Source organism: Ambystoma mexicanum, chromosome 1p (assembly GCF_040938575.1).
Source record: "Ambystoma mexicanum isolate Mex_15411 chromosome 1p, UKY_AmexF1_1, whole genome shotgun sequence".
Taxonomy (NCBI): domain Eukaryota; kingdom Metazoa; phylum Chordata; class Amphibia; order Caudata; family Ambystomatidae; genus Ambystoma; species Ambystoma mexicanum.
The window spans coordinates 164,239,797-164,267,457 of NC_090921.1; the positions used below are offsets into that span (position 1 = coordinate 164,239,797).

A 27,661-nucleotide genomic window follows, 5' to 3' on the forward strand; every position below is an offset into this window, starting at 1 on the left:
TCCTCTGGCACCTCTGCGGGCACCCCCTCCCTCCCTTCTCTGCCTTTCCTCTCTACTCCCCTGACGAGATTTCTAGACAAGTCCGATCTATGTAAACCTCATCAAAACAGGTTCTTCACTGTTCTTCCAAAACCATCAAGGACCACATTGACACCCTCACTCGAGCCCTGGCTGACTTCTGCAACCACTCTTTCGCCACTGGAGCCTTCCCCTACCACCCTGAAGCACGCTCTTGTGCACCCTCTTCTCAGGAAACCCTATGACGACCCCTCTCTTCTGGCTATTTATTGCCTGATCTCTATCACTCCTTTACTGGGGAAACTCCTGGAAAAGCTGGCCATCTCCCATCTTAATCTTAAGCTTCAGAGCAGCCAGAAGCATGGGAACTGCTCTCCTGAACCTACGTGAAGAGCTACTCTCTAACCTTGATTCTAATCTCCCCTCTGTCCTCATCCTACTTGATCTCTCTTCTGCCTTTGACACAGTCAACCACACCATCCTGCTCAAACGGCTCAGTGATAACCTGGATATCGTTGATCAGGTTCTGGCCTGGACGACTTCTTTCCTCTCTGATCGACCCTCCCAGGTCCAACTTGGGTCCTTTCTCTCCTCTATTTCTCTCTCCACCTGCAGTGTTCCCCAGAGGTCTAACCATTCTCTGTGGTTGTTCAACCAATACCTGGCACCTCTCGCCCACTGCATTGCTGTTCTCTGCTCTTCCAGTGTTATGCGGATGACACCCAGCTAGCTTTCATGCTCCCCTCTGCTACCTCTTCTCCTTCTCTCATCCCGGATTGTCTTTCTGCAATCCAGTAGTGGTGCGCCGCCAATGATCTCTGCCTGAATGCCAGCAAGATGGAGATCCTCCTCATTAGCACACCTTCACCCCTCTTTACCCCCACTCTCTGGCCAGGCTCCCTTGGCCCTCCTCATGCTCCCACCTGTGAAGCTAAGAACCTTGTGGTTATCCTCGACTCCTCATTCTCCTTCTCTCCTCACATTTCTGACATCTCTAGGAAGGCAAACTACCAACTACACCTCCTCATAGGTATTCTTGCTTTCCTCTCCTTCCCCCAGAAGCTCACTGTCTCTAGAGCTCTGGTTCTCTCTAGGCTCGACTACTGTAACAGCCTCTTTTTAAATCTGTCCGCCTCTACCCTCCGTCTTATGCAACTCATCCAGAACAGGACTGCAAGACTTGTCCTTGGCCTCAAGCCCAGTGATCATACCGCTCCAGCACTGAAATCTCTCCATTGGCTTCCAGAGGCTGCAAGCATCAAATTCAAGACCCTTTGCATTGTCCACAAGACCTTCTGGGGCCTGGGACCAAAATATCTACAGCTTTCGCTTCTGAAGTATCTTCCTTCACAATCTCTTCACTCCTCCACCTCGAACTCCTTGGAGGATCAGTCGCTTTTCTAAGCAATGAGTTGGGGCAGATCTCTTTTTGGACTGGCGCCTCCCTCTGAAACAGCCTCCCTGCCTCTCTGAAACTTGAGCAGAACCATCTCTAAGCCAGTCAAGTGGCACAGCAAGTGGAGCACTCGCTTTGACATTGGTGCAGAGTCTGCTAACGCAGGTTCGAATCCCGGCGGGGCCAAACTCAGCCTTTCATCCTTCCGAGGTCGATAAATGAGCACCACACACCGTGGGTAATAATAAGCAGCGCTCAGATACCTGAGGGTTCGTAGCTCTATATAAATGCCAAATTATTTATTATCTCCAGTTCCGGAAGCAACTCAAGGCTTTCCTCTTTGCTTCTGCCTTCTCTCTTCCTCTACCCTGCTGATCTCCTGCCTGACAATGCACTGGTTACCTGGCTACCCTCTGAACCATGGGCCCAGGTCTCAGCCCTCCCAGTTGCACACCTGCACAGCCTCCTGGCAACCCTGCACTTGGGACTGGATCTGCAACCCCGCAATCCCCCAACCTGCACTTATCTAACACTTGCTGTCTGCACTTAACCCCTGCACTGCCACCTGCTCGCTGCACTTCTTGTTTTTTGATGTTTTATCCTATGTCTTGCACTTGCTCCCCCCCCCCTTCCTCTGGCATCTCTCCCGCTCCCTCTACCCTGCACTTGCGCAATCTCATTGTCACCTGGCCTAGTTAGATCGTTGTCTTGTCCACCCTTGATCCCCTCCGCTGCCTCGTCATGCCTTGAAACACTTGTGTATAGGTGCGCTATAAATATCATATCATACCGGCACCCTTTCCGGACTGCCGCACTCCAACTCTTCCTCCCGGGGCTGTTGTGTCTGCCGGGCGCAATGACCATGGTAGGCAGAGTTGTCACAGAAGCACCGGCACCGTTAGCAACGGTGCCCGGTGCCAGTGATTCTGTGTCCCCATTACCATGGAGTCCTATCTGACTCCATGGGAATGGGGACTTAGACTTTCCACCGGCTGATATCCCGGACCGCCGGGAATTGTGATGTTCCAGTGGTACAGGGATATCAGGTGGCTGAAACAGTGTTCGGTGGCAACTACCGGCGGATTACTGCAGAACTCCTAATGAGGCCCATTGTGTGTCTTGAAATGCATATTATGAGGTTATCACAGTTTGGGTGTATTTTAGGCTTTGGTATTGGCTTTCTTAAGGGTAAAACACCTGTTAGATGTCTTATAGGAGCTGAGAAAATACAGATACAGCAGGTTAACATAGAATGGTCCAACTAACAGGTGCACTGAATCAACTGACATTGATATTGTTCTACTTGCCATCCATCTATCCAAGAAGAGCGGAAACCTTGTTTACCTTACTCGTGTTACTGTGTTAATACTTTTGTTATTTTTGTATCACTTGTGGTAACTTTTTATCATTGTACAATGCAGCTTACACTGCAGTACAAGGGGGTAAATTTTTGTTTTGCCCTAGACTAACACTCGGAGGATTTTTAGTTACTCTAGGAGTGCTAAAAGGATAAGCTGGTGGCAGCAGTGACTTTTTCCCACTTTTTGTGACTTTTCGTTTTAGCTTTACCGTGTTTACCGCGTTCGTTTGGCTATTATCTGCGGCTACTGGTCAAACATGGCCATGCCACAAGATTTTTCGCTTGTCCTTTTGCCATCTTGTTCTTTAGCCTTCTTCCAGGCCTGAGAGGCCAGGAAAATCCTTATAAGGACTTCCAGTGCCCGGGAAAGCAGAAGCTTTTGGCGGGCTACTGGAGGGCCTGGTGTGTTTGCTGGCAGGATGTGGGCTGGGACTGTCTGGCCCCAGTCCACAAACTGGTTTCAGTGCGTCTGAGGGAAATGCATGAGTGTTCCCTCCAGTCATCCTGATTGGACCACTGCTGGGGCTGTGTGGGTGTGGGCTAGTACTTTCATTTAGCTAGTGAGGGCAGCTGCTCTTACCTGGCTTTTAGGATAGGAAGAGGAACCCTGCACTCATTCTTCAGAGATCCTGGAGAAACCTGAAGAAGCCAGGACTTTTATCCAGCTATGAGACCTGCGAAGAAACCGAAGACCCTGGCTACCAACTTCTGCTGCTGTCCTGGAGGAGCCCTGTCTTGCTGAAGATCTTTAGCAGTCCTGCGAAAGAGCTGGGACCCTGGGAGTGGAGGGAACATCCAATCCTGACGTCTGCTCGGTACCCTGCAGAGGAGAGCCTTCGAAGTGCCCCGGGACCGTCATGTAGCTGGCCAGCTCCGATTTTGGGTTAGAGTGCTGCCAGCGTCACCGTTCTGAGTTTCGACTTAGAACTTTGGGGATCATCAGCTGGCCGTTCAAGACTCGCCTCTGCGTAATGTCAGCGTCCTAGCTTCAAGGGGACCCGAGATAAGAGGGAAAGTCTGACCGCAGCACTTGAGTCCCTTTGCATCGCCGTGCTGCAGTGATCACCATCCGAAATCGCTTACCTGCCCTGAGTCCAGTCCTGAGAGGGATCCTGCATCGAGTTTTGCTGCATTCTTCATTCAAGAGTCCTTGCAACAGTAAAAGACCCCAACCGGAGATCAGCTTGAACCTGCAACCCCTGCGAATCGAGGACTGCGACTAGTGGTGGGAAAAGCAATCTCAGACCCTCTTCCTTTGTCCTGCCAAGTCTGGGGAAGAATTGGGAGTATGGTGGGTAAGTTACAGTGATTACCTAAACTCCCATGATAAGTCTATGGGCTTATAATAAACTTTATTATAACAATATTGTCTTTGCCATTGCTTGCTTTTGCACGACTTCTGAAAGTTGGGGCTACTTCTGTTAGCTAGTTTAACTTGTACTCTGACAATTAGAACCCGTTAATGGACCCCAGAGACTCTACCTGCATTTTCTTCTGCTTCAAAGCTTCTGTGGAACTTTATCTGAACTATTGGGAAAAAGGCCCCAAACAACTTAGGGCTGGACAATTTAAGTTAGGGATCATTCTCTGTGGACCTATACGTGTATAATATAATCTTACCTTTCCTTTGCAGGAGTTTGTGTTGAATATTATGCCCTTTACTAAGTGAAAAATATGTATCTATTTTTACTAATGTTGTGTGATAACTGTACTTGCCCAATTGCCCTATATGGTCTTGAGACACTTGAAATACAAGAGCTCGAATGGCTGAATGCGCTTGAAGGGTTATTTTAGAGATGTGTTCTGCGTCTTCCTCCCTCGACATCTGTAGAATATATTTGTCTAGAATTGGGCCTTTTATCCTTGAAAGCTATGGCTATAAAACGTAGAGGTGAGGTTTTCCTGAAAGCCACAACTTCACGAATGTGTCCGATACCGAGTAGGTTGGGTGCCAATTATTGTTTTAATCATGGATCCACAAAAGAGTGTAGGTCATTAAGTTGGTTCGCAATCATTTCCATGACTTAAATTGGGAACCTAACTTCCAACGCTGCTCAAACAAAACAAAGCTTAATGGCACCTTTTGCCGATGCCTAAATAAGTGGGACTGGGTTACAAATCACGACCATCTTCAATCTCTTCGTAGCTATGATCAAGCTTCATTGGTATGTCACAGATTCATAAAACCTCAGCGTTATCTTATCCGTTACCCAGATCCCGAAGTGCGAAGATTTAGATTGCTTCTTTGCACCAATCAATTACCTATTAGATCTATACGAGGTGGACAATGGAAAATCTCTATAGAAGATATGTTTTGTAGAATCTGTGAGATTTCGGATCACTGTGAGATGGCGAGGCATGTGATGACCGAATGCCCCTGACACTGCTTGGACAATTTACTCATGACTATACTTCAATTAAATCTATCGAGTTCTGGTCCTACTGCTTGAATTCTGACTGTGAAGACTCCACATAGCACTTTATAAAGTTTGGTATAATATTATGAACAAACTCGGTGATGGTCATTGAATGGTCAACTGGATTATGCAGTTTCCTTTAGTTGGTTGACATGTTTACTTTTCTTCGATATAAAATGCCTATAGGCATTCCACAATGTTGCTAGTTTGCATGGGCATTCAAGTCTTTTTTTTAAATAGTTTGAATTGAAAAATTCTGTTTTAGTATAAAGTTTGTATTGTAGCAAGTCAAATCTTAATATATATGTGTGTGTTATTCATGTTTTTTAACTTAATGTTTTTTGTATGATCGAAAAAATTAGATATCTTGAATTATTTGATTGATTGTAATAATTATGTGTGTTTATGAATTGATTTGTTAAAGTTCATTTATGAACTAAACACAAAAATTAAATAAAGTATATGATGAGGAGAGACCAAACTACCTACCATTTTTATTGGCATTGCGAAGAAAGGTGAATAAAAACAGCGAAAACCCAACAGCACCAAAACATGCTTTTGATAAAGAGTTGGTAGACAAAAGGAAAATTGTCCGTAGATTGAAAAGAGTGGCAAAAAAGACCAACCGCTGGAAGACTGGAAGAAAAGGAAGCAGTCAAAGAACGAGTATACAAACTGGAGAAACAGCACAGAGCTGCCCAAATCCAAAAAGACGCTGAGGAGATGCTGTCAAAATTACAATCAAAAAAGGCAAGGGATTTCTGGGGCTTGATAAACGCACCAAATAATACACTCAAGAGCGTACAGAGCAACGCAGTCCCGGAAGCAAGTTGGACAGGTCACTTTACAACAGAATTCAAGTCCCCGGAGCAAGATGAGGGCACAATGAATAAAAGGAACAACACACCCTGGGTCGACGTATCAGATAAAGCTGACATCGAAAAAACAATCAACAAACTAAAAACATCCTGCGCACCAGGTCCGGATGGTCTATCAAACATGGACCTTAAAATGTGCCCGAAGGAATGGTCCAATCTGATCAGCAAGATATTTGAGGAGTGCGGCAGGAAAAAAATGATCCCGAAAACATGGCTAAATGCAGTCATAGTGCCGATCTACAAAAAAGGAGCACGACATGAGCCTGAAAGCTATAGACCCATCGCCCTATTAGACATAATAGGAAAGATCTTTGCGACTCACCTGCTCACTCACTTTCGCACCTGGGAACAAAACGGCCCTTCAAGAGACGTCCTGCAAACAGGGTTCCAAAAAAACGGAAGTACGGGGATCAACATCTTTCTACTGAATATTCTTAAGGCAAAAGTAAAGGAGGGGGCCCCAAGGATCTTCCTGGCCTTTGTGGACCTATCAAAAGCGTTTGACAGGATAAATCGAAGAATGCTATGGGACAAACTACAATCCTGGAAGTGCCCAGAGGAGGTGTTGGACCCCATAAAAGCCCTACATACAAAGACGAAAATCAGAGTGAAATTAAACCTACAAGGCACCCTCTCTGAAGAGACCGAAGTAAAGAGAGCTGTAAAACAGGGCTGTCCATTGGCCCCAGCACTATTTATAGCCTTCCTGGGAGATTGCCAACACTCAGAAGAGAAAATAAGAGTGTTCCCTCCCAAAATTGGTAAAACAGAAATCCCACGCCTGCTATATGCTGACGATGTAATCTTGATCGATCAAACAAAAATAGGCCTCCAACGGAAACTAACAAATCTGGCAAGATATATCAGCGAAAACAACCTCGAAATAAACAAATCAAAAACAAAGGTTTTGATATTAGAAAAAGGTCAAAACCTAAGAAAGAAAAAGCAGACTTTGTTTATCGAGAACATGGAAATAGAAAACATAAAAAGTATCAAATACCTGGGGGTAATGATGGACAGCTCCGGAACAGACAGCGCTTGGCAAAGTCAACTATGGGAGAAAACAAAGCGCCTGACAGCACAAGCAAGAGCAGTGGAAAAAAAATACGGAACATTCTCGCTATCTCCAGCCATCATATTCTACAAATCTAAGGTAGTGCCGGCCTTAGTGTACGGAGCCGAAACTTCATTCAATATACCACGCCAGCTGTAGACAAAATTGGAGGGCTATATATGGAAAACGCTGTTAGGGGTCCCGAAATCGACAGCCATGCCGGCAATTAGGAGAGAACTGGGCCTGGTATCCTTGGCAGCCATGGTGGACCAAAGTGCGATGAGTCTATTCAGAAAGATAATCATGTCGGACACGCTACCTACCTATGAGTTCATGAGAGATGAAATTGAAGCAGGAAAGTGCAGAGCCCTAAACAATTGGGCGATGGCTAGAAAAGAAGATCTGAAAAAAATTGCCTGCTCTGAAAAAGATCTAATGGAAAATCCTGAGAGAATGAAACGAAAAATGAAAGAGTGGGATTGGATGACCACAGTGGAGAAAGCGGCTGGCAATAAACTTCTAACGCATCTACCACCCACTTTCAATTTGTTTGAACAAACCTCAAAATTACTGCCACAAATTCCCCGACAAAAAACTGAGAAACCTTTTTCTAACAGCCAGATTAAACCTACTATCAACCCGAGGAATCATAGCCATTCGGGATTCGAATAGGATAAAGACATGCCGCCTATGTGACAATCAAGCGGAAATAGAAACACTGAAACATCTAGTGTTGAAATGCCCAGAAACTATGGAAATCGGAAAAATTTATCTCCAACCCCTGGCAAAAAATGCATGGCACCTCGAACCCGATGACTGGTGGAACCGATTAATATCAGGTGAAAAAACAAACTGGACGGTGGCAATGGCAAAACTAACAGATATAGTGATGAAAAAGATCAACACACTTTCGAATGGACCACAACCTGCATCAAGACTGGAACCAACTTAGGGAAGCGAACAAAGACGCAAAGCCCAGTGGGACAGAGACACCATCTTTGTGAGACGCGGAGAGGAAGGGGACTTGCGCGAAGTGGTTCCCTAATGAAGAGAAAGAAACTGTGAAGAAGTTTTGATAAAACTCTTTGTTTTACCACTTTGAGTAAATTTCAATAAATTTAAAAAAAAAAAAATAAATAAATAAAGTATATAAAGTGTGTTTGGCCAATAAATGATAATTGTATTTGTATACATCCTGCCTAAGTGTAATCTGTGATTCCCATTGTGTGAACTCATCCAAAATGCAGCAGCAAGACTACTCCTCAAACTATCCAGAAGAGACCACATCACTCCAGCCGTAAAAACACTACACTGGCTCCCAGTAAAACATCGCATCATCGCATCACCTTCAAACGAATGTGCATAACACACAGGGCAATCAGCGGACAAGGAGCAGAATTCCTACAAAAGAAAATAGTCCACAAACCAACGAGACCCCTCCGATCAAGCAACGAAATCCACCTGGAACTCAAACCATACCTTAAGAAAAAACTTGGAGGCACCTCCTTCTACCACTTAGCCGCAGAAACCTGGAACAACATCCCAAAAGAAATAAGGAACACTGAAGATCACCTTAAATTCAGGAAATCACTAAAAACCTGGCTCTACAACACCACAGACTAAACCTGGAATCCAAAACTGCTAAAAGGATGACTAAACCGAAAAGACACGGACATCCCCGACCCGAGAGAGTAACTCCCACGGCTCCTGGACGGGTGACACCGAATAGACTGGAACACAGGCGGCACACACAGAGACTGAGTCAACTACCCCAGACAATCCCACCAACACTTTCGCCCGCCCCTTAATTAACGCCAGGTACCACAGTGGTGTGGAATCATCAAGATATTGGCAATCACCCCACTACCTGAGAGGCTGTCATTGGCAGGTGCACTGGCCACAGGAGTATGAAGGGAGGATAATGGGAGCTATGAGAGAGCATGTTAGAGGTGGGGGCCAGAGGAGTAAGGAACCTGTATGCCAATCGGACCCAGATCAGGACAGAACCGCATCAGGCGAGACTACGCAAGCTGAGAGCATCAATTCAGGATAGAGACGCAAACTAACCAACCCTACTAACAATTTCCCTTTCTGCATACACCTCTCAAACTCCAAACCAAACACAACCAAAACGTACAGCACAACAAACCGCACAAACTTCACTACATCGCAACAACAAAACAAAAACACACATAGCCTTGCACAACAGTACACGATGACTACCGGCCGCCAACACCCCAGGCCCAGCCAACAGCACATCACTGCTCTCTTGCACTTTTCCTGCTTCCTCCCACTAACTCAACCTCCCCTCCTCTTTCAGAGCCGCCAGAGCGCCAGGGGACCACTCCGGCGGTGATAGTGCGCGGTAGAAATGTCCTTTAACATTAACATTAACATTGAGGACCCTTTAGAAGCTCACCACTTCTGAAGAACTTAGCCTAGACCACCTGTCACTATTACCTGAACCGGTTTGGCAACAGCTCCCCAGAGTTGTCCCTGTCACAATATAGGTTGGCCTGCTATACATCTGTCCACCAGGCTAGAGTATAGAAAAGCAGTTGTAACAGGTACACACAATCACAACACTGCCACATGAATAGGACCATGCCTTGTTGTTAAATACCTCCAGGAATGCGGTGATCTACACTCCTTCCTCCCAATGCAGAGGGTGGAGGTGGGAGGTAAATGGCATCACTTTGGATCATAATGGGACATGACACAAGCTGTAACTGGGGCCCTCGGTGCTATTATCAGAAAATGCTTCTGCTCAGAAAGGCTGGTAAGCGCACAGCTGCCTTCCAACATCACTGGTAGGGACAAATCTGCCAAGAACTAAAAACCCAACAGGCCCAGGTCAGGAGAAGGGGAGTAATCGTGCACGTGGTACTACAGAGCTGGGGATTAAGGGCTGAGCAATGGGCAGGCTAGGCGAGCCTCTGCCGAGAGCTTTGGCGTCTCTAGGATTTGCCACTTGTTCAACGTATTTGAACATTTTTATTTTTATTTTTTTACATTTTTATTTTCAAAAATGTTAACAATAACAAGATACATAGACAATTGCAAAACAATATCCATCAAACACAGTAAGGAACAACAAACTATGTACAGTGAAAGATACCCCCCCTTTCCCCCCCCCCAGAGTCACAACATATCCAAAAGATCAAGTTCAGTACAATAAAAGAAATGTACTCCAAATCTTGTTGAATAAAGCACTTTTCTTCTCCCTATGATACAACACTCTCTCTATTTCCACCAGATCATGCATTTTGGCCATCCACATCTCAATTGTAACCGGAGCAGACGTTTACCATTTTCTCAAAATCAGTTTTTTCCCCACCAACGCTCCCCGGAAAACCCATTTTCTCTGGGAAGTACTCAAGTCATCCAGTTCCTCATCACTACCCAGCACAACAGTCTTAAAATCCAAATTTATCCTCACATCAAGAACTTTCTCACAAATCCGGTCAAATTCAAACCACATACCCCTCACCCTTGAACATTCCCACAACATATGTTCCATGGTCCCAATTTCATGTACACATGCCCAGCATTCAGAGTTGTCCCTCATCCCCTCTTCATCATTCTCTCAGGCGTCCAGTAGGTTCTATGTAGAATCTTGATTTGACGTGATCTTTCACCCAGGTTCAAAGAGCAATTTGAACGTTTTTCTGAGCACTTGATGCTGAGCGGTCAACGCTGACCCCAGCATTCCTCGACGCATGGCCGGGCGAGTATCTGACATAATACTATTCCTATTTACTCAGATCTTATATTACTATTTTACATGTATAACAAAGTGCACTAAAATGTGATCCTAAGGTGATGAGACAGCTGTGTTACTTGATACATTTATAGTGTTACGGTAGCAGCACCATAGTTAAGGTTAGAAGACACTTAACATTGGAAAATATATAAAACGTGTTCCTCTAATTCTTCACTGGGCTATAAAGTTAACCACATTGGCAAAATCCAACACAAATGCCAAACTTGGCTAAATTGGATGAAATTGTTCAAGTGGAGAAAAAAGCTGTTTTGGGAATTTCATTTTCCATAGACCATAATCAAACACACTTTTGTAACAAATAATATATATAGATATATTTATATACACATTGTTATACAGCCCAAACGCAATGTTGTGCTGAAGGGCAATTTGACTTCCCTCAAGGTCAATAATTCCTGCTATGTACTTAAGCCAGCAGTCCCTATCCAATTTATGGTAGCCCAATATTTATGTGCAGTGAATTACAAAATGCTCGTAAAAGCATACTGTGATGAGAGGAAGCCAGGCTCCATGAAAGCATGTTTCGGACAGAATGTAGTTCATAACTCACCTTCCCATAGCCCGCATCATATTAACACAATAGAACGAATGGTGTAGGGCTACTTTAAGAACGCTTCACCAATTGAAGAAAAGCAACAAGTAACAGGTTGCAGGGACACTGCAGGGTTAGCTGTTGAAACCAGTGCTCTCCCTTTACACCTGCACAATATGGCAGTCAGTAAAAGCTGAACCCATGGGCCAGACTAAGCAGTGTTAGAGGGGTTCTAAATTGCTTCCGCTGCCTACAACACTTTAATTTTCAGATATGATCATTAGGTTTGGTCAAAATATTGACTGCAGAACTTGTTTGCCTCTATGTGTGTATGTGTGTATTTGTAATACATTGAAGCCTTAAATGTCTGCCTAAAGTCTTGAAATAATGTTCTTATTACAGGCTTGTTGTGACATCAGAACTGACCTGTAATAAGAAAATAACATCACCAGCTGCTCTGTAGTATGAAAATTACATCACAACTGACCTGTAATAAGGAAATGACACCACAACTGCTCTGCAATCTGTTATTACGCTTCAGTTGTGATGTCACAATGCTGCTACTTGTGCCAGCACAGAGGGAAGGAGCTAGAGCTGTCACTGCAGAGCATGAAGCCGTGACAAGCTTCTCAGATTCTTTGCTTGTAAAATAGTTTTCTGTAACACTTTGCAGACAGTAATTGACAAGCAATGGTTCATGGTAGATTGTTTCATTTGCGCACTGCTAGAACACATGTGAGCAAGATTCTGCATGTTTTACTTATTTCAAAGCAAAAAATGAAAACGTTTTTACGATGCATTTTGTTAAAGTACTTTAACCATATTTCTGCAACACATTAGAAACTGCATATTGACTTTTTAAAATCCAGACACATTGTACATGGATTATATGAAGTATCAAATGGAAGATCTCTTACATTAGATTAAGCAAGCAGCCAAGTATTAAAGGAGATGGCAGTGTGTGGCCGTTTATTATAAGGAATAAAATTCCCCAACCATACGTAAAAAAAAAAAGGATACTGCAAGACTTGCAATATCCTTATAATGGACCATGAGGGATACTTACCACATATATTAGGTTTCAAGAAACAGTATCCCTTCTCTCCGATGAATTTATAATAACGTATTTTATTGCAGTTAAGTGTAGAATGGTCTCAAGAAGGGATGCTAGTTTTTTAAAAAAAAGTATTATTGCCTGGCACTCCAGGAAAAGTAATCTAGTAGTGTGCAGCTACTTTGCTTGTTTTGTATTTCAACTCTTAACTCGTTTTTGCTTTATATATATATATTCGTTTTCACTAATTGCATGACATTGTTGATGTTTTTCACGGATTTGTACATTAATTAATTTTATTTACTTGTTTCGTGCAGAGAAATTAACAAGCGAATAACAGAAGAGCAAGCACGGAAAGCCTTCGACAGAGCCAGCAAACTCGAGCAGGAGTTCACCGAATGTTTCTCGGGTGAGCACCGTCAGTGACATAGGCAGCCTGGCACCGGCGGCCGCTTGGCTCTCATCTTCCCAGTGACATGGATGCTCTGCAACCCGCCATCCAGACTCATACCCTTTCCCTGAGCTGGAGCGGAGGTCAAGGCTAGCACACAGCTCCTGGTATCATGAGCACACTGATGAAAAGGCTCAGGGCCTTTCCTGGGGGTTGTGCAGTGTGAGAGAGGGCGCATGTGTGGTCCGCATTGAGTGATACCAAATTCAACCCCTTTTTTGCAGTCTTACCAGTGTGGGGGTAGCGCATGTGCGATTTGCAACCGACAATCCCCCGGGTCGTCAGAGCAGTGGTGGCGGCCAACGCAAACCTCCTGATGTCATGAGCACTTTGCAACTGGTGATCCTCTGCCTCAGAGCCTTCCTGGGGGCCCGCACGTTGTGGGGGAGAGAGCACGTGTTATCCGCAACAAGCAGTACTCATTTTCCCTTGTCCTTTTTTTGGCCATGTGCAGTGTGGGGGAGGGCAGTCTACAACCAACCATGTCATATATTCTCACCCTTACCCTGGACTGGAGAAGTGTTTTAATGACATGAGCTGTCTGAGACAACTGACATATCACCCCCTTTTCACAGATCACACCTATTCATGTGGCTTGTGCAACTCAGGAGAGATCGCACTTCTCACTGGCAATGATAACGTGTTGGAACATAGGGTGTAGAAACCAGAAAGGTCATGTAGATTTTCGTACCCCTTTGGGCCCAGGGTGGAGTGGCATCTCCCTGGTGCCCCCTTCATCTCCAAAGATGATCTCTAGTTATTTGATGCTTCACCCTATAATCTTTCCCTTGGTGCCATCCCTGTCCCCGCTAGATAACACTGGCAGCAGATCCCACTGTGCTCTACGAGCCTGGCATTGGAACCTCTCAGGTTCTATCCATTTAGTCGACAAATATTGACAGCGCATGAAAAAGGTCAGAACACTGATTTAACCCAGTAGACTCTGGCCTGTCTAAAATTTCACAATATGCCCTCCGAGGCCAATACCATGGAGTCCTTTTAAATGTGCCATACTCAAATGCATACTTAAATGAGGTTGGGGCACTGCCAGGTTTTAGTATGAAGTGGGGAAGGCATTGGTTTTAGCTCTAGTTCTGAGTCAACAGCCAATATGCTGGTGCCCCGGAAGCTTGTTGCTGCTTTAGAGAAGTCACTTGGTAGCACAATCAGTGTAAGTCCAAAATTGCCTGCCTCCCAGCAAGCTCCACAAAGAACCTCTACATAGGGTTGTCATTTGAAGAGTTTCAGAATGAGGTGCCAAGTACTGCCTTCCCTTGCACGCATACCCAGTTCTGATAAATAGCGCACCGCCTACCTCCACACCTTCTTTTTTCCCATTTACCAATATGGGTGGAACATGGGCCATACGGTTCTATGGTCTTACATCGCCAGGTTTTTTTTCGTTAAGTTTTCTTTTGAGACGAAAAAACGAATGACATTTCTTTTTATATATTTGCGGCGGTTACCCCCTCAAGCGCCCCCTTAACTATAGCTAGTCCCTATTCCCAACACACCCTTAGCCCACCCAACATATTTTTCAAGGAGTTTTTTCAGCCAAAACATTTGCAGCAAAAAACTCAACGAAAAAAAAGCCTGGCAATGTAACAACGTCGTACTGGACATACTTGAAGAGATGGAAGGGTGTTAGGTGTGAGGTGTGAAGGAAGAAAAGCAAGGAGTAAGAGAACTGGGATCACCAAGAAGGTAGGTATTCCTTTCTCTGTGTCCTGCTTGCAATCTTTTACAACTGCTTGGGGAGCACATTTACCAGATACATGCCTTATGAGGGGTTGTCAGCATGTACAGGCCACCCTTATCCTGGGGAGTTATTTCCCACCCCAATCAAGGGGTCCTGCAATACTCGTTTAAGTTCTTTACCGCTGGCCTTACTGAAGGCTCATATAGAGTCACACAAATCCGCCGTGCCCACTGTGAGCCAAGAACCGGGCCGGGTATAGGAAATATATTTTTATTTATTTGAATTATAGGTAATAGAAATCACACTTAACTACACACGCAACCTTCTTTGTGGCTCACAATTAACTTCTTGTTACACAAATGAATCACACCAATGGGTTAGGAAAAACACAAATTACAATACTTTTTTTTCTACAAGTTCCAAATTAAACGATCATCAACACTGGTCCATGCATAGAATCATTTTACATTTGCAATACTGTACAATTTCAATTTTCCTGCACGCTTAAAAGGCTAGCAGTTGGGTTACAGATTTGTACTAATGCATAGGACAATTATGATGTCACCCACACCTTTGCTCAAAATAAGCACAGGGTGATTTAGCAGTGGGTTTTTCAGACCTCCCCCCTACTTTGGTCTGTGTTGGGGAAATCAGGCAGACAGAAGCATTGCCCTCATTCAGAACATGACAGGTGTTGCACAGATGATACCGCTGTCTGTGAATGAAATCATGGTATTCAGCTTGCTTATCAGATCCCTACCGAGCAAGTTGACAGAAGAGCTCTGAGTATAAGAGGGGGGCCCTTATGACCTTCCCTCCTACCTTTACATCTAACTCTTTTGTGTATGGAACCGTCAAAACAGCCCCAGAGAATCCCTCCGTGTCAAGAGTTTTGCCTGATAACGGGAAGTCACCTTTGCTGATGCACGACTTCTTGGCTCCCGAGTCCACTATAAAGATGAATTGTTTGTTCCCTATCTCTGCCCCCACCAATGGTTCCTCTTCTGGGTTTAGGGTCATTGACAGGACTGGACACGCAAGTGCTCTCTGTGGGCTGTCCTAGTCTGAATATGTGTCAGTCCCAGGGAACGAGAAAGTGTTTCCCCCTACCACTGTAGCACCTTGAAACGGGGTCACTATGCCATTAGGTGCGCTGCTGAAAGCATTCATGTCCTCCACTTGCCGCGTGTTGGGGCGGGGTTGGTAATGTTGTAATGCCTGTTGCGGGTGCTGTGGTGGAGGGGAACCGGGTATCTGTGGGCGGTAGCTGTGTGTAAGCTTGATGGATCTCATACGTTATTGAGGTCATTCTGAAGGGGATCCCTCAGGGGTCCCTTGTGGAGTGGTGCTATAATTTTGGTGAATGTAGTTGTACCAAACTCGGGTCAGGGTCCGGTGAAAGGGGAATTACCGGGCCATTCTGACCTTGGAGGGCCCAGTAATTTCCCTTACGCGGGACCCAGAGCCGGTATGTCCCCATTCCCATTTGAGCCCGCATAGGACCCAATGGGAATGGGGAGGATGGTAGCAGCGGTACCGTTCATAACCGTAGCGTTGCAACCATCCTGTTCTGCTTGTGGGTGCCGCTCTGCACGCCTGGTCTAACCAGGCGTCCAGAGCGACACCCGCAAGCAAACTTGTAATGTTGCGGGAAGGCATCAATGGCACCGGTAGCACTACCGGCACCGTTTTTGCCTTACCACAAGAGTCTTATGAGGCTCATCTCTTGAAAAATATCCCCAGTTCCCGCATGTACAGCACTACCCTGTTCCTCCTCCTCTGGGCCCCATCACCCCAAACCCACCTCCTCTTGGTCCTCCAAACCCACCTCTGCCTCGTTGTTGTCCTCCTTGCCACAGTGGATCATAGGGTGGGGGTTTCTGCCCCATTGTTCTTGCCCTCCTTCAGCCCACACCACGGCTATTGTGGCACTCATAGCATTAGGGGCGTACCCTCCTTCTTCCGTTTGTGTTGGTGTTGGCCCTAACGTCACCAAAGCTACTTTAGCTAATTTGGTTTATTCTAGTTTTGCTTCCTCTGCCTTTCGCCTCTGAGCTGTTTCTTTCTCGCGTTCTTTAATTCTCCTACAATGATGAACTATAATGCTTTGAATCTCGGGCCACACTTTAGCTTCGATCCCTGCTATTTTATCGAGCGCTTTCTGTACTTCCTTGGGTAGGCCCTGTTTCACTATAAAATAGAAAAAGGGGGTTGATTGGTCCCAGGTGTTGCCCGTTTCCACCCTCCACATCTCTTGGACCCTGAGGATAAACTGTGCCGCGTCCTCATCATCCCCCATGGTACATTGCATGATTGACTGGAGATCTAGAGTATCTGGGAATGCTTGCCGCAGCGCATCCCATACCCTGGCTCTAATCTTGTTGACCAAGGCTCCGTCATGTGCGTCGTTACTCAGTGTGACTCCCCGGGTACCACGCTTTCACCCACACATCTGCATCTTGGTCGCCAACTGTGGCCACCAATAAACTGACACAGCCGTTGTGTTCTTTTCAAAAGCATATATCCCCGCTCCCGCCGTAAGTGGCAGGATTGCCTTAAGGAGCTTATTCTTGTCCATCTGTGCCCATGGTACATAATGTGGCCTCCCTGCTCCCTTGTGTATCAATGGCATTCGCATTCTCATTTTGTTTTTTCTGCCCTTAGTTACACTTCCCTTTTTTCTTGCTAATGCTATGCTGCCAATCCTCTCCCTCAATCTTCCTTCCCGCAAACTTCCTAATCTCGGCGTGTGCTGGGGCACCTGGTCTGCATCTCTCTCCTCATCTTCCTCTGCCTCAATAAATTCACTCCATTCTTCCTCATCTCCTCTCCGTGACCCTGCATTATCATAACCCAAGCTGTCTGTCTCTCTGTCACATTCTACATGAATGGTTCTTATGGGCCCATTGTCTATTCTGAATAAGAAGTCCCCCGACTTCCACTCATCCTCAGTTGGTGGCACTGGTGTGTCTGTCTTTGTTACGTCACAGGCCGCCCTTGGTCTGGCTAACTCTGTTTTTGTTGATGCCAGTGCTACTTCTAGGTCTCTTGCACACACCCCGGTGTGTGCAGTAACCTCCAGAGCAGAGACATAAGGGGGAGGTGGGGCCGGTGTTGCTACTGTCAAGCCTGCCGATACATATGTTGGAGTAGTGTACCATCGCTGGGCAGGCTGCTAGTGGATATATTCCTTTCCCCCTCTGAGTTCTTCCCATTTTCTCCTGGGCCTGTATCTTTGCTACTGCAATGTATCGCCCCTCCCCCTTGAGATTCTCTGTATCCTCACAGAGGTTCAATTCTTCCCTTCTATTCTGTAATGGTCTCCCCTTATACTTTCCTGTCAGGAAGGTAGACATGCTATCCAACATGAATCTGTCAGAGGAGCCCTTCTCTGGCCAGGAGCGGGGCATCCCTCCTCCTCGAGTCTCAGTAACCCACTGGTTGTGATACTTCTTAATCTTCTCACAATACAAAGACATGGCCTTGCACATGTGCTCTATCAGCTTCCCCCCCCCCCATAGTCACGTCTCCTGTGTGTCTGGTAGTAGGGCTACGCTTTTGCTGCTGTGTCACAGTTGTACCAGTTCAAAAAATATGCAGTTCAGTAACATCAGCAATGCAACTTAATGTCATCAAAAAAAATAAGAAAGTCGTCAGTTCAGTCCCCCAACCCTCTTTTCTCAGTTGAACCTTTTTTGTATAGACACACACATTTCATGCTCTCCTCGTGCCTCCACACACAACCCATACACGCCCCTCCGGGGCCTCCTCCTTACACCATAAAGTACACTGACAAAACAAACTAAAATAACAAACTAAAACAACAACCACTACTTATCCCAAGCTCTCTACTTATACAGAACTCTTTTCCCTTAATGTTTCAACAATAATTGTGGTGCCGCCTTCTCCCCTCACCCAGGAAGGTTCCCTCTCTTCTGTTTTCCTTTTCCTTAATATTCTTAAAAAATTGATAAAAAACAAAAAATTAACACACACCACAGTCATGCCACACTCCCAATTTCAACTGCAAAGGACGGCTCCAACATAGCGTCAGTCCGATTGACAACAGCTGGCCAGGCAATTTTTCCACTTGATGGCAGCATGCTTGCGATTTCTTCGTCCTTGTCCTCATCATAATGGGATTGTCAGGCAGTTTACAACAACACATGGTTTCAGTCTGTATCATAGATAAAGAAGGTTTTGGTGTTGGTGTTACCCTGTGGGGTCAAGAGTTAAAGGGGCCATGTCCTGGACTCATGTCCTTGTCCCCATGAGGGGAAGTCCTATCCTTGAGATCCTGCTCCATATTATCACCCTTAGGGGGAGTTTTGGTTAGTGGTTGCACCTCTCTAGCCTCATGGAAAGGGGCTCCCCTTTATGGAGAAGTGGCTCCATCCGAATGATCATCACAAAAATATACATTGCCATCCAGATAGCCAGCATAGACCTCACAGCCGCGTTCAGTTATGTCAACCGGTCAAACCTGTGGAGGAAGGTCAACAAGTGGGTTCTGCCACCTGGCTTACTGAGTATACTAATCTATTTACATTCAGAGTCCCCTTTATAAGAGTTAGACTCAACGCGGATGTTGCCTTGTCAGAGAAAATCAAGACAATCGAAGTCTAAGCCAGGGTTGCATACTTGCACCCTGACTATTCAATCTTTATATTTCAAATCTGGCCTCAGACTTGGCAATCATTCACTGCTTTCCTACCAGACTTGGCAATCTTGACTTAAAATGGCTTGTGTACACTGATGCCGTTCTCCTCATGGATCGAACTCCAGTGGGACTTCAGCGTCTTTTGAATGACTTTGCTACTTTCACAATAAATAATTACCTCAAAATAAATGTAAACAAAAACAAAATAATTCCTCTTACCAGATCCTCTCAGAAGCCAAAGTATAATTGGTTTATAGGGGAAACGAAATTGGAAGTAGTGCATCTGCTCTCGTATGTGGGATTTCAACTCTTCCATAGACCAAACTTGGCTACTTTATTCGCGATTCTGAAGTCCAAAGTAGCATATTATGCTGCTCAAATTAAATGACAATATTTCTGATTTTCCCTAATCGCTTTGCAAAAATTCTATAAGGGAAAGGTAATACCAAGCCTGATATATGGTTTGAAAATTTGGAACCCAAGGAGTTGGCAAATAATGTACATTTTGGAAGTCCTATTAGGAGACAAGCACTATCCCTCCCAAGTGGCCTTTCAATTACGGCTATTAAATACAAGCTGGGCCTGAAATGGAATGCACTGGCATTATACTCCAAAATTCTATCTTGACCCCAACAACACGTTGTTCGTGGACATAAAAACGCACAGACAAGGAATGGGGTTTACAAGGAATTTCAAGGCTTCCTGCTAGAATGTAATAACACCTTAAGGCAAATTGGAGTGTTCATAGGAGACTTTGTTACCCACCCATCCAGATCCAAGCATAAGCTTTGGGAATGAGACGGGTTGAAACAAGAACCGTGATGTTCCACTTTATTCCCTATCGAGGACTAGCTTACATTGAACTGAGCCGCAACCTGCTTCCAAGATTCTTGGTGCAGTACGCTAGCATAGGGTACAGAGATACATTCCTGAGATTTAGACTGAATACCTACCGATACTTGATGATCAACATCAGGAAAGGTATAAAGAGCTTAGATGATGTCTGCAAGTCATGAACAAAAAAGAATTTGAAACATAGCTTTGTTGAATGTAAAGGAGTAAGACAATAACGTTGCCTTGATCTTAGACTATTAGTCATTGATACCAAATATTTAAATCCAGACGTTTTTGGAAGACAGTGTTCGCTGCAAATCAAACCCCACTTACCATAGCTGTGAAATTCATAAAAGCCTTTTTAGATAAGAGGGAAAAAGTGGATTAATAGAAATTAATTTTGTTGAGACTGCCTGAAGAAACTAGGTTTTACTCCCACCTTTGTATACCATTCTTATATGCAAACAAGGTTACAGTACATGGATAATTTATTTCTGCGATTATATATTATATCTTTTTTATCAATACTGATGTTAAAACGTCCTTCTTTTATAAAACTGGAGCACAATAAAAGAAAATTATACTATGGTTGACACCAGTGCATGTGAAGATTTCTTAACATTGCTGGGAAGAATTCTATTTTAAGGTTTGGGTAACTCCGAAGTACTGCCAGTATTGATTTTTTGACCAGGGACCCTAAGAAAAGGTTAATTTGTCACACAACTGTGTTGATCTTCCTGATGCATGATGCTTGGTGGTTGTACTTCTGGACACCTAATTGATTCTAGGCTGCCGTGTGCCTGAATGGCTTGGTGGCAAGAATTGGAATCACCACTGTGGTACTCTAATCAGATTTAAGTACGTCATCCAATACCTCAAGGTCTTTGGTCTTTCACCTGGGAGCTTTCCCTCCAGGAGGCGCTTGCTTGTGTGGGTGGTTGTTACTTAATTGAGTGGTGAAAGGTGCCTGGGCGGGATAAGCAAAGTTCACACCAGCAGTAAAGGACAATGCTATTCCTGGTACCACAACCATTACCACCCCATTCTTCGTTAGCTGCAACAGCTTACTGCCCTCCACAGAGTTATGCTGTGTCCATCCCTTCCTAGACATTAATTGAAACTGTCCCCTTGGAGACCATGGTGTCAATCCATAACAAAAAAATGTGGGGACCGGATAAAAGGTACCAAGGCACACCAGCTGAGTTTGTCACCCGGAGAGAAATGGGCACCCTAATTTATGTACCTTTTGAAGCCTGTGGAATCTGACATGTGCAAAGGGAGAAAACAGTTAGTCATCAAGTCATTTTCTAAATGATCAATGAGAAATAATGAAGGTGACCAAACACATCAAGGACAAATAAGAGCACGAAAGAGAAAGGAATGCTTTTCTGTACTGCCTGCACTGAAGAGGCTTTCTGGGATAATCCCCATTAGTTGGCAAGGAAGGAGAGCAGGACAACAGGGAAATTAACTACACATTTCTAGTTAAAGTGAGGTTTGGGGCTAAATGGGGATTAGAAGGACTTTTTTTCAACAAAGGAAAATGTTTTCGACAAACAGGAAAATTTAACAAGCACCCCAATTTTTTTAATGAATCTAAAATGGTCAAAGTGAAGTTTCGGAGAACAACGCCCCGATTCATGGCATTCTTTGCACGGTTCAAGGTGACTTTTCACTACTGAAAAGTGCCTTTGCATTGCCGACACAAATTGACATTGCACTACAAAAATACACTTTGCACAGTTCCATAAATCAGGAATGTGTCGGCAGTCCAGCGTCACTTTTCAGTAATGCAAAGTCCCTTTGAACTGTGCCAAAAATTCCATTAATTGGGCCCCAAGTGTTCTTAAGCTAATCAAAATGTTTTAAGAATTGGGAAAAAAAGATTTATAATAAGAAGTGGTTGCTGAATTTAAAGCACAATTGTATATTGTTTTTCAAATGTTCATATACGCTTTCGTTTTCTGATTTCTGCAAATCTGCCAGAATCCATTTTTTATTTTTATTTTTTTCCCTTCAATTTATGAAGTTGGAAGCAAACTTTGATCATTTTGAACATCTCTATTATTTGAGGTTCCATATGATCGAGCCAGTATTGTGTTGTATATGATTTGGGCAGAATTGCTGTCTTACTTGTCATGATACAAACCAGTATTGATGTCCTGAAGGATCCTTACGCATATACAGGTCACAACATAATGCTTGACAATGTTTTGGTTCTGCATGATCACAATATTGGGGTTCCATACAAGCCCAGTGTTCACTATAATATTTGTGGTCCCACCTCGGAGCAAATCCATTGAGGATTAGGAAGCAACTTTATCCCAGCATAAAATTAGAAGGGTACCTCGTAAATCTAACCACCATCACTGCCCCTTGTCAGATCCTCCAAACACCACTGATGTATTATGTACCAGCAAAAGAAGAAAAAAAAAGTTAATTTCATCCTTTTATTCATGATTTGTTTGTGTTGCAGCGGTCGTTGATGGAGACAGCTTTGAAGAAGTGTACCATAAAGTGAAGCGGGTAATCGAAGAGTTGTCAGGCCCTTACATCTGGGTACCCGCCCGCGAGAGACTCTAGGACTGTGAACTGTTCCCGGAGGGCTATGCACTAGCCCGTCTGCAGCTACTGTAAAGACTCAAACTCTTTGGTGCCCTGACAAGGGGGCTGAGGGTGTCCTGTCTTCTTTTTTAATTTATTTATTTTTTGTTGAGCCCTCCCACTCTCTCCCCTGCTTCTACTTCAACCACCTCCTGGTCTGCTCCAAAAAAGACTTGCAGCCATAACTTTGTCTACCACTCTCTCCAACCCATCCTGGACGCCTCTTAGTCTCCCTGCATGCCGCCTCCTTTGAAAGCAAAAGAGAAAATCAACAGACAACAAAAAGCATCAGTGAAAAAATATTGTTGCAGAAACGTTTGTGTGTGTCAGTGGGGAAAAAAACAAAATAACACTTTCCTTTCTGCGAAATTACGTATTTGGAGAATTGGAGCTGTGGTTATTTTGTAGGTCTTTTTTCTTTTGGAAGTGGGTCTTTTTTTGTTTTTACATTTTTATTCATGGAAGGTGGTATAGGAAGGCACTATGAAATGAATGCATAAGGCAATTTTCTGTTCTGCATATCCCTCAACCCGCCTGCATCGCAACGTCTCCAACTGTTTTCAGAAACTAATGGTATCTGACAGAAAGACTGATGCCTCCTACTAACAATGAAGGTAGAAATATTCTCAACTATTGCAGAGCATCCTACCCAACACAGAAAAGAAAAATGTGCTGTTACTGCAAGTGCAAGATGTCAGTGCCTGCTACTAGTCCACCAAAGAGGCACAGTGGCAACAAGAGATATGCCTGCTGCCATTAACAGAAAGAGATCATCTTTGCAGCAGTAGTAGCATAATGGTGCCTCCTAAAGATCGCAGAGACTGATGTGCTGAGAGCAATACAACTGATCACAGCAAGACACTCTGACCGCGAGGCGAGAACTCCCTGCTAATGACGGAAAGTCGGACAGTTGGGAAGGGCCACCAACCATTAGCAGAATTGAAGACTCTGCAGCAAGATCATGCCTGCTACCAATCGCAGAAGCAAATACTCAAGACAGCAACAGTGAAAAACCTGCCAATCACCAACTACAGCTAATGGGGTGCCTCCTGCCTGCTCACATCATCGCAGAAATGGGGACATGTACAGCTGCACTAGCGTGGATAGAACAGAGTGCATCTGCAGTGCAGCCATTGTGAGCCAGCTGACATAGAGAGACTGCTGTAAGAGGAGGCAGCATGTTTATGGAAGAAGGCTCATGTGATCCTTCCATTTCAAAGAATTCCAGAACACATGAAAACACGTCCTCTGGAACATGCCACATTCAGATTATGGTGCACTCAAAGCATGAGAGATCACAGTTGAACGTGGGGCAGTACCTCTGTGGCAGTTAGGTCGTCAGCCCTCAACATGGGGCAGGAAGGCATGGAGGGGAAATCACAAGCATCCCCCAACAAACACACTCATGGAAGAGAATCTCATGGATGCAGTTTTGCTTTTCCACTCTTTTTTCCCAGGGTGGGGTCACCTCGATGAGAAAGCCGTCTCTCATTCGATATTGCCTCAGTGCTGCTCTGTGTCAACTCTTTTTAATATATTTTTATGTTTGTTTTAGGCTTTACTTTGAAGGGGAAGGGTGGGCTTTTTGAAACTAAAAGCATGAGGGTCTAGGCTAAAAACATTGCCCGGCTTTTTGAAGAACAAAAAAGCAAAATTCCAGACTGCTGTACGACGGGACCTTTTTTTGGGGTAGGAAGATAAAGGGGTGGGGGTGGAAAGCTTTCCTTGGACAATTTCATCCCTATCAACGCCTAAAATCTCCTTGTTTCTTTGTGCATGGACATGAGTAATTGTGGCTTAAAGAGAAAAAAAACAGAAAAGAACCACACACCACAATGGAAAACATGCATTTAACAATTTAGGAATTTATTTTTTTGGGAGAAAAAAAAGTATATAGCTGTTTTGTGAATATTTTGAGTAATGGAAAGTATTGCGGTCGCAGAGCTATGTATTGTACGGAGAAGGGGGGGGAAGGGATATCCGTGCTTTCGGTTTTTTTGTAAATAAATGAAAGGGGGCACCCGGAGGAAAACCGGTCCTCGAGGGGACTGAATGTTTGCTTTTGTTGTGGGTGTGTCAGGGGTTATCCAAGGAAATGGTTCCTCATTTTCTCCCTGCCGTCACCACTGTTGGTTTGGGGCCATGGTTGGGAATGTGGTTTTGCATAAGGCATAATGGAAGGTAGTGGAGTTCAGCCATTAGGGGCCCAGTGAAAGGTGCAATGAGGACCACAGCCATTTAAAATAAAGAGCAAAAACATTGAAAAAAAACTAGGAAAATGTGCAATGAAATAGGTAAAACAAGAAGTTTTACAGACTGAGTCTCAAAAAGTGGAAGAGCAATATTGAAATTATCTGAACGAAAAAGGACCGTCAAGATAAAATATAAAACCAGAGAAGCAGTACAAGAGTTTAAGAAACCAAAAATCAAGGCATTAGATCAAAAATTAGGTAAAGGAAAATAAAAAAAAAAGGATGGTAGCAAGGAAAAGTGTGAAGAGGGACAAAATAAAATGAGGCAAGAAAGCATTTATGGAATAACAAAGTAACAGGACATAAGATTGGGGAAAGAAAACAGGAAATGATAAGAGGCAAAATACAGACCAGAGGAGGGGGTGGAAGGAAATCAGGCAAATAGCACAAACAATAGCACGGTAACAGAGAAAACCCAAAGGACAGTATCAACTGGAAAGCAATAGACACACATGAGTGGAAGCAGAACATTTACATTACAACAGTCGAAGAGAGCGTAATAGAAGAAAAAAAGAGGTGGAACACACAAGAAATATTAGGCAAGCAGAAGAATGAAAGCAAATGCATGAACAAAAAAGAAAAGGGTACAAAGAAACAATGAAGGAATAGGAAAAATCATCTAAAGAAAGTGATGGAGGGAATGGAACTCAATGCAATAAGACAATGTATGAAATATTGAAGGAATGAAAGAGACAAAGTAAGAAAGTGGGACATTTAGAGGCAGTTTTAAGGCACGTTAAAGAACTAAGACACAGAATAAATGCAAGTAATTAGTGTAAAGGAAGAGTGTAAAGCAAAAATGATGAAAGAAAAGACTATGAAAGGTTAAGAAAACAAAGGGAAAATAGAAATAAGTTTAACGTGAAAGAGAATGCATGACCGGAAATAAGACAATATGAAAGACAAGAAAATTGCAAGGAATAGGGATGTAAAAGAAATTAAGATAAAAGAAAGGACAAGTGGAAGGAGATAAGGCAAAGCTTTAATAAACACAATACAAGAAAATGGCAAAATAAAATAAAGGATAACAGCAAAGAACATATCTCATGTTGTTGGGTTTTATACTGTGATCTGCTAATATTTGAATGGTCTCTTGGTGCTTAACAAGAAAAGGGATAACCCAGCAGGAAGTGTGTGGAGAAACATAATGGGAGCCTCAAGAAGGGATATGAAGTTGGCAAAAATGAAATAATGCATTCTGCAAGGGAATGTGGGCAGGGTGAGGAAAAAGTAGGAATGAGAGGAGAAGTTTAGAGAACAAAGGGCAATCAAGAGGGGGAAAAATCTTTTAGTGACACATTATTGAAATTTACTATTTTACTCCAGAAAATAAAACATTTAATTCTGTACTTAACGCCTTGTTTCCTTGGTGCCCTTAACCACTAAGCGAGATCCCGGTTGGGGCAACATCACTTGGAGGGTGGGGATGGTGGTCAAAAGGAGAACGATTTGGGGTACAGGTAAGATCCCTGCAAGTAACATGGTCCTTCTTTCTGCATATTTTATTCAAGGATTCACACCCATATATGTTCCCTTGTGTCGGCATGCTCAAGAGGACATGTGCAAGGTAAGAAGATGTTAAGATGATGAGCTGTGCATTAGCTGGATTGTAATGCAAACATCCTTGAACGACATGGACTTCAGCACTAAAGAGGTTAAAGTCCATGAATTCAAGCAGACTCCCACCTTGTGTTCAACACAAACCAGACACTTAAAAGAGAGGTTATGCAAATGTACAAATAACTTGTTAATATTGTGCTACGGAAAAAGCAGTGGACAGGCTTCAATGAGCTTCATTACAAATATGGCGGTCCAGAAATAAGGGTCCTGGTAGCAACGTATCAGCACCCTTTCCAGACCGCCATACTACAATGATGCCGGTAGGTGCCACGGATCCCCAGGCAGGCTGACCTGCCGAGAGTTCAGGTCCCTATCGGCATGGTTGTCACGGAAGCACTGTTAGCAGCGGTGCTGGTGCTTCTGTGTCCCCATTTCCATGCAATCCTATGGGACTCAAAAAAAATGTGGAGTAACAGATACTGCTGTCACTTGTGATATCCTGGTGGCACCGGGATATCAGGTGGCGTAAGTGTTGCAGAGTTGGTGGCAATGCGTCAGTAGCACCGGCAGGTTACCACCAACCTCGTAATAATGCCCAATGGGCCTCTTTAAAGGCAAGGCACCGGCACCGTTCATACCGTACCGCGGCATTACGAGTTCTGCTCTTGGGTTCCTGACAGCCCGGCAGGTCTTACTATGCGGGCTGTGCGGCACCCGCGAGCAGAACTCGGGATTGCACCGGCACCGTTAGCAACGGTGCCGGTGCAACCATGCTCCCCACCCCCATTCTGCCCAATGGGGCAGAATGGGGATCGGGAGTCCGGCATTATCACCACCCACGAATGGGCAATTACCGGCCCATTCAACTTGTAATGGGCCGGTTATTGCCCAAACGCGGATGGCAGTGCCGGTAGCGAGTTTGGCAGTAGCCGTGCCTGTTAAACAGGCAGAACTACCGCCAAGCTGGTAATGAGGCCCAATGACCTGCTCTGAAGGTGGGATTTGCAGCCATGACAGACTGAAAACCAAAAGTATCTCTGGAAATATTTGTTTGTCAATCCATCACTATATTGTCGCATATGTACCCAAACTAAAAGCCGATGGCGGG

The 27,661-nt window shown here is 44.3% G+C and overlaps 1 protein-coding gene across 7 annotated transcripts in view; it reads left to right on the top strand.

Moving 5' to 3' along the window:
* Nucleotides 1-26,342, top strand: part of DLG4 (discs large MAGUK scaffold protein 4) — a 1,400,174-nt gene extending 1,373,832 nt beyond the window's left edge. For all 7 annotated transcript variants that reach the window (XM_069645917.1, XM_069645954.1, XM_069645945.1 and 4 more), the window contains 2 exons: nt 12,811-12,902; nt 22,614-26,342. In XM_069645917.1, coding sequence (XP_069502018.1) covers nt 12,811-12,902; nt 22,614-22,720 — 199 coding nt within the window. In that variant the 3' untranslated portion in view covers nt 22,721-26,342. The remainder of the gene's footprint in view (nt 1-12,810; nt 12,903-22,613) is intronic.
* The last annotated feature ends 1,319 nt before the right edge of the window (nt 26,343-27,661 follow it).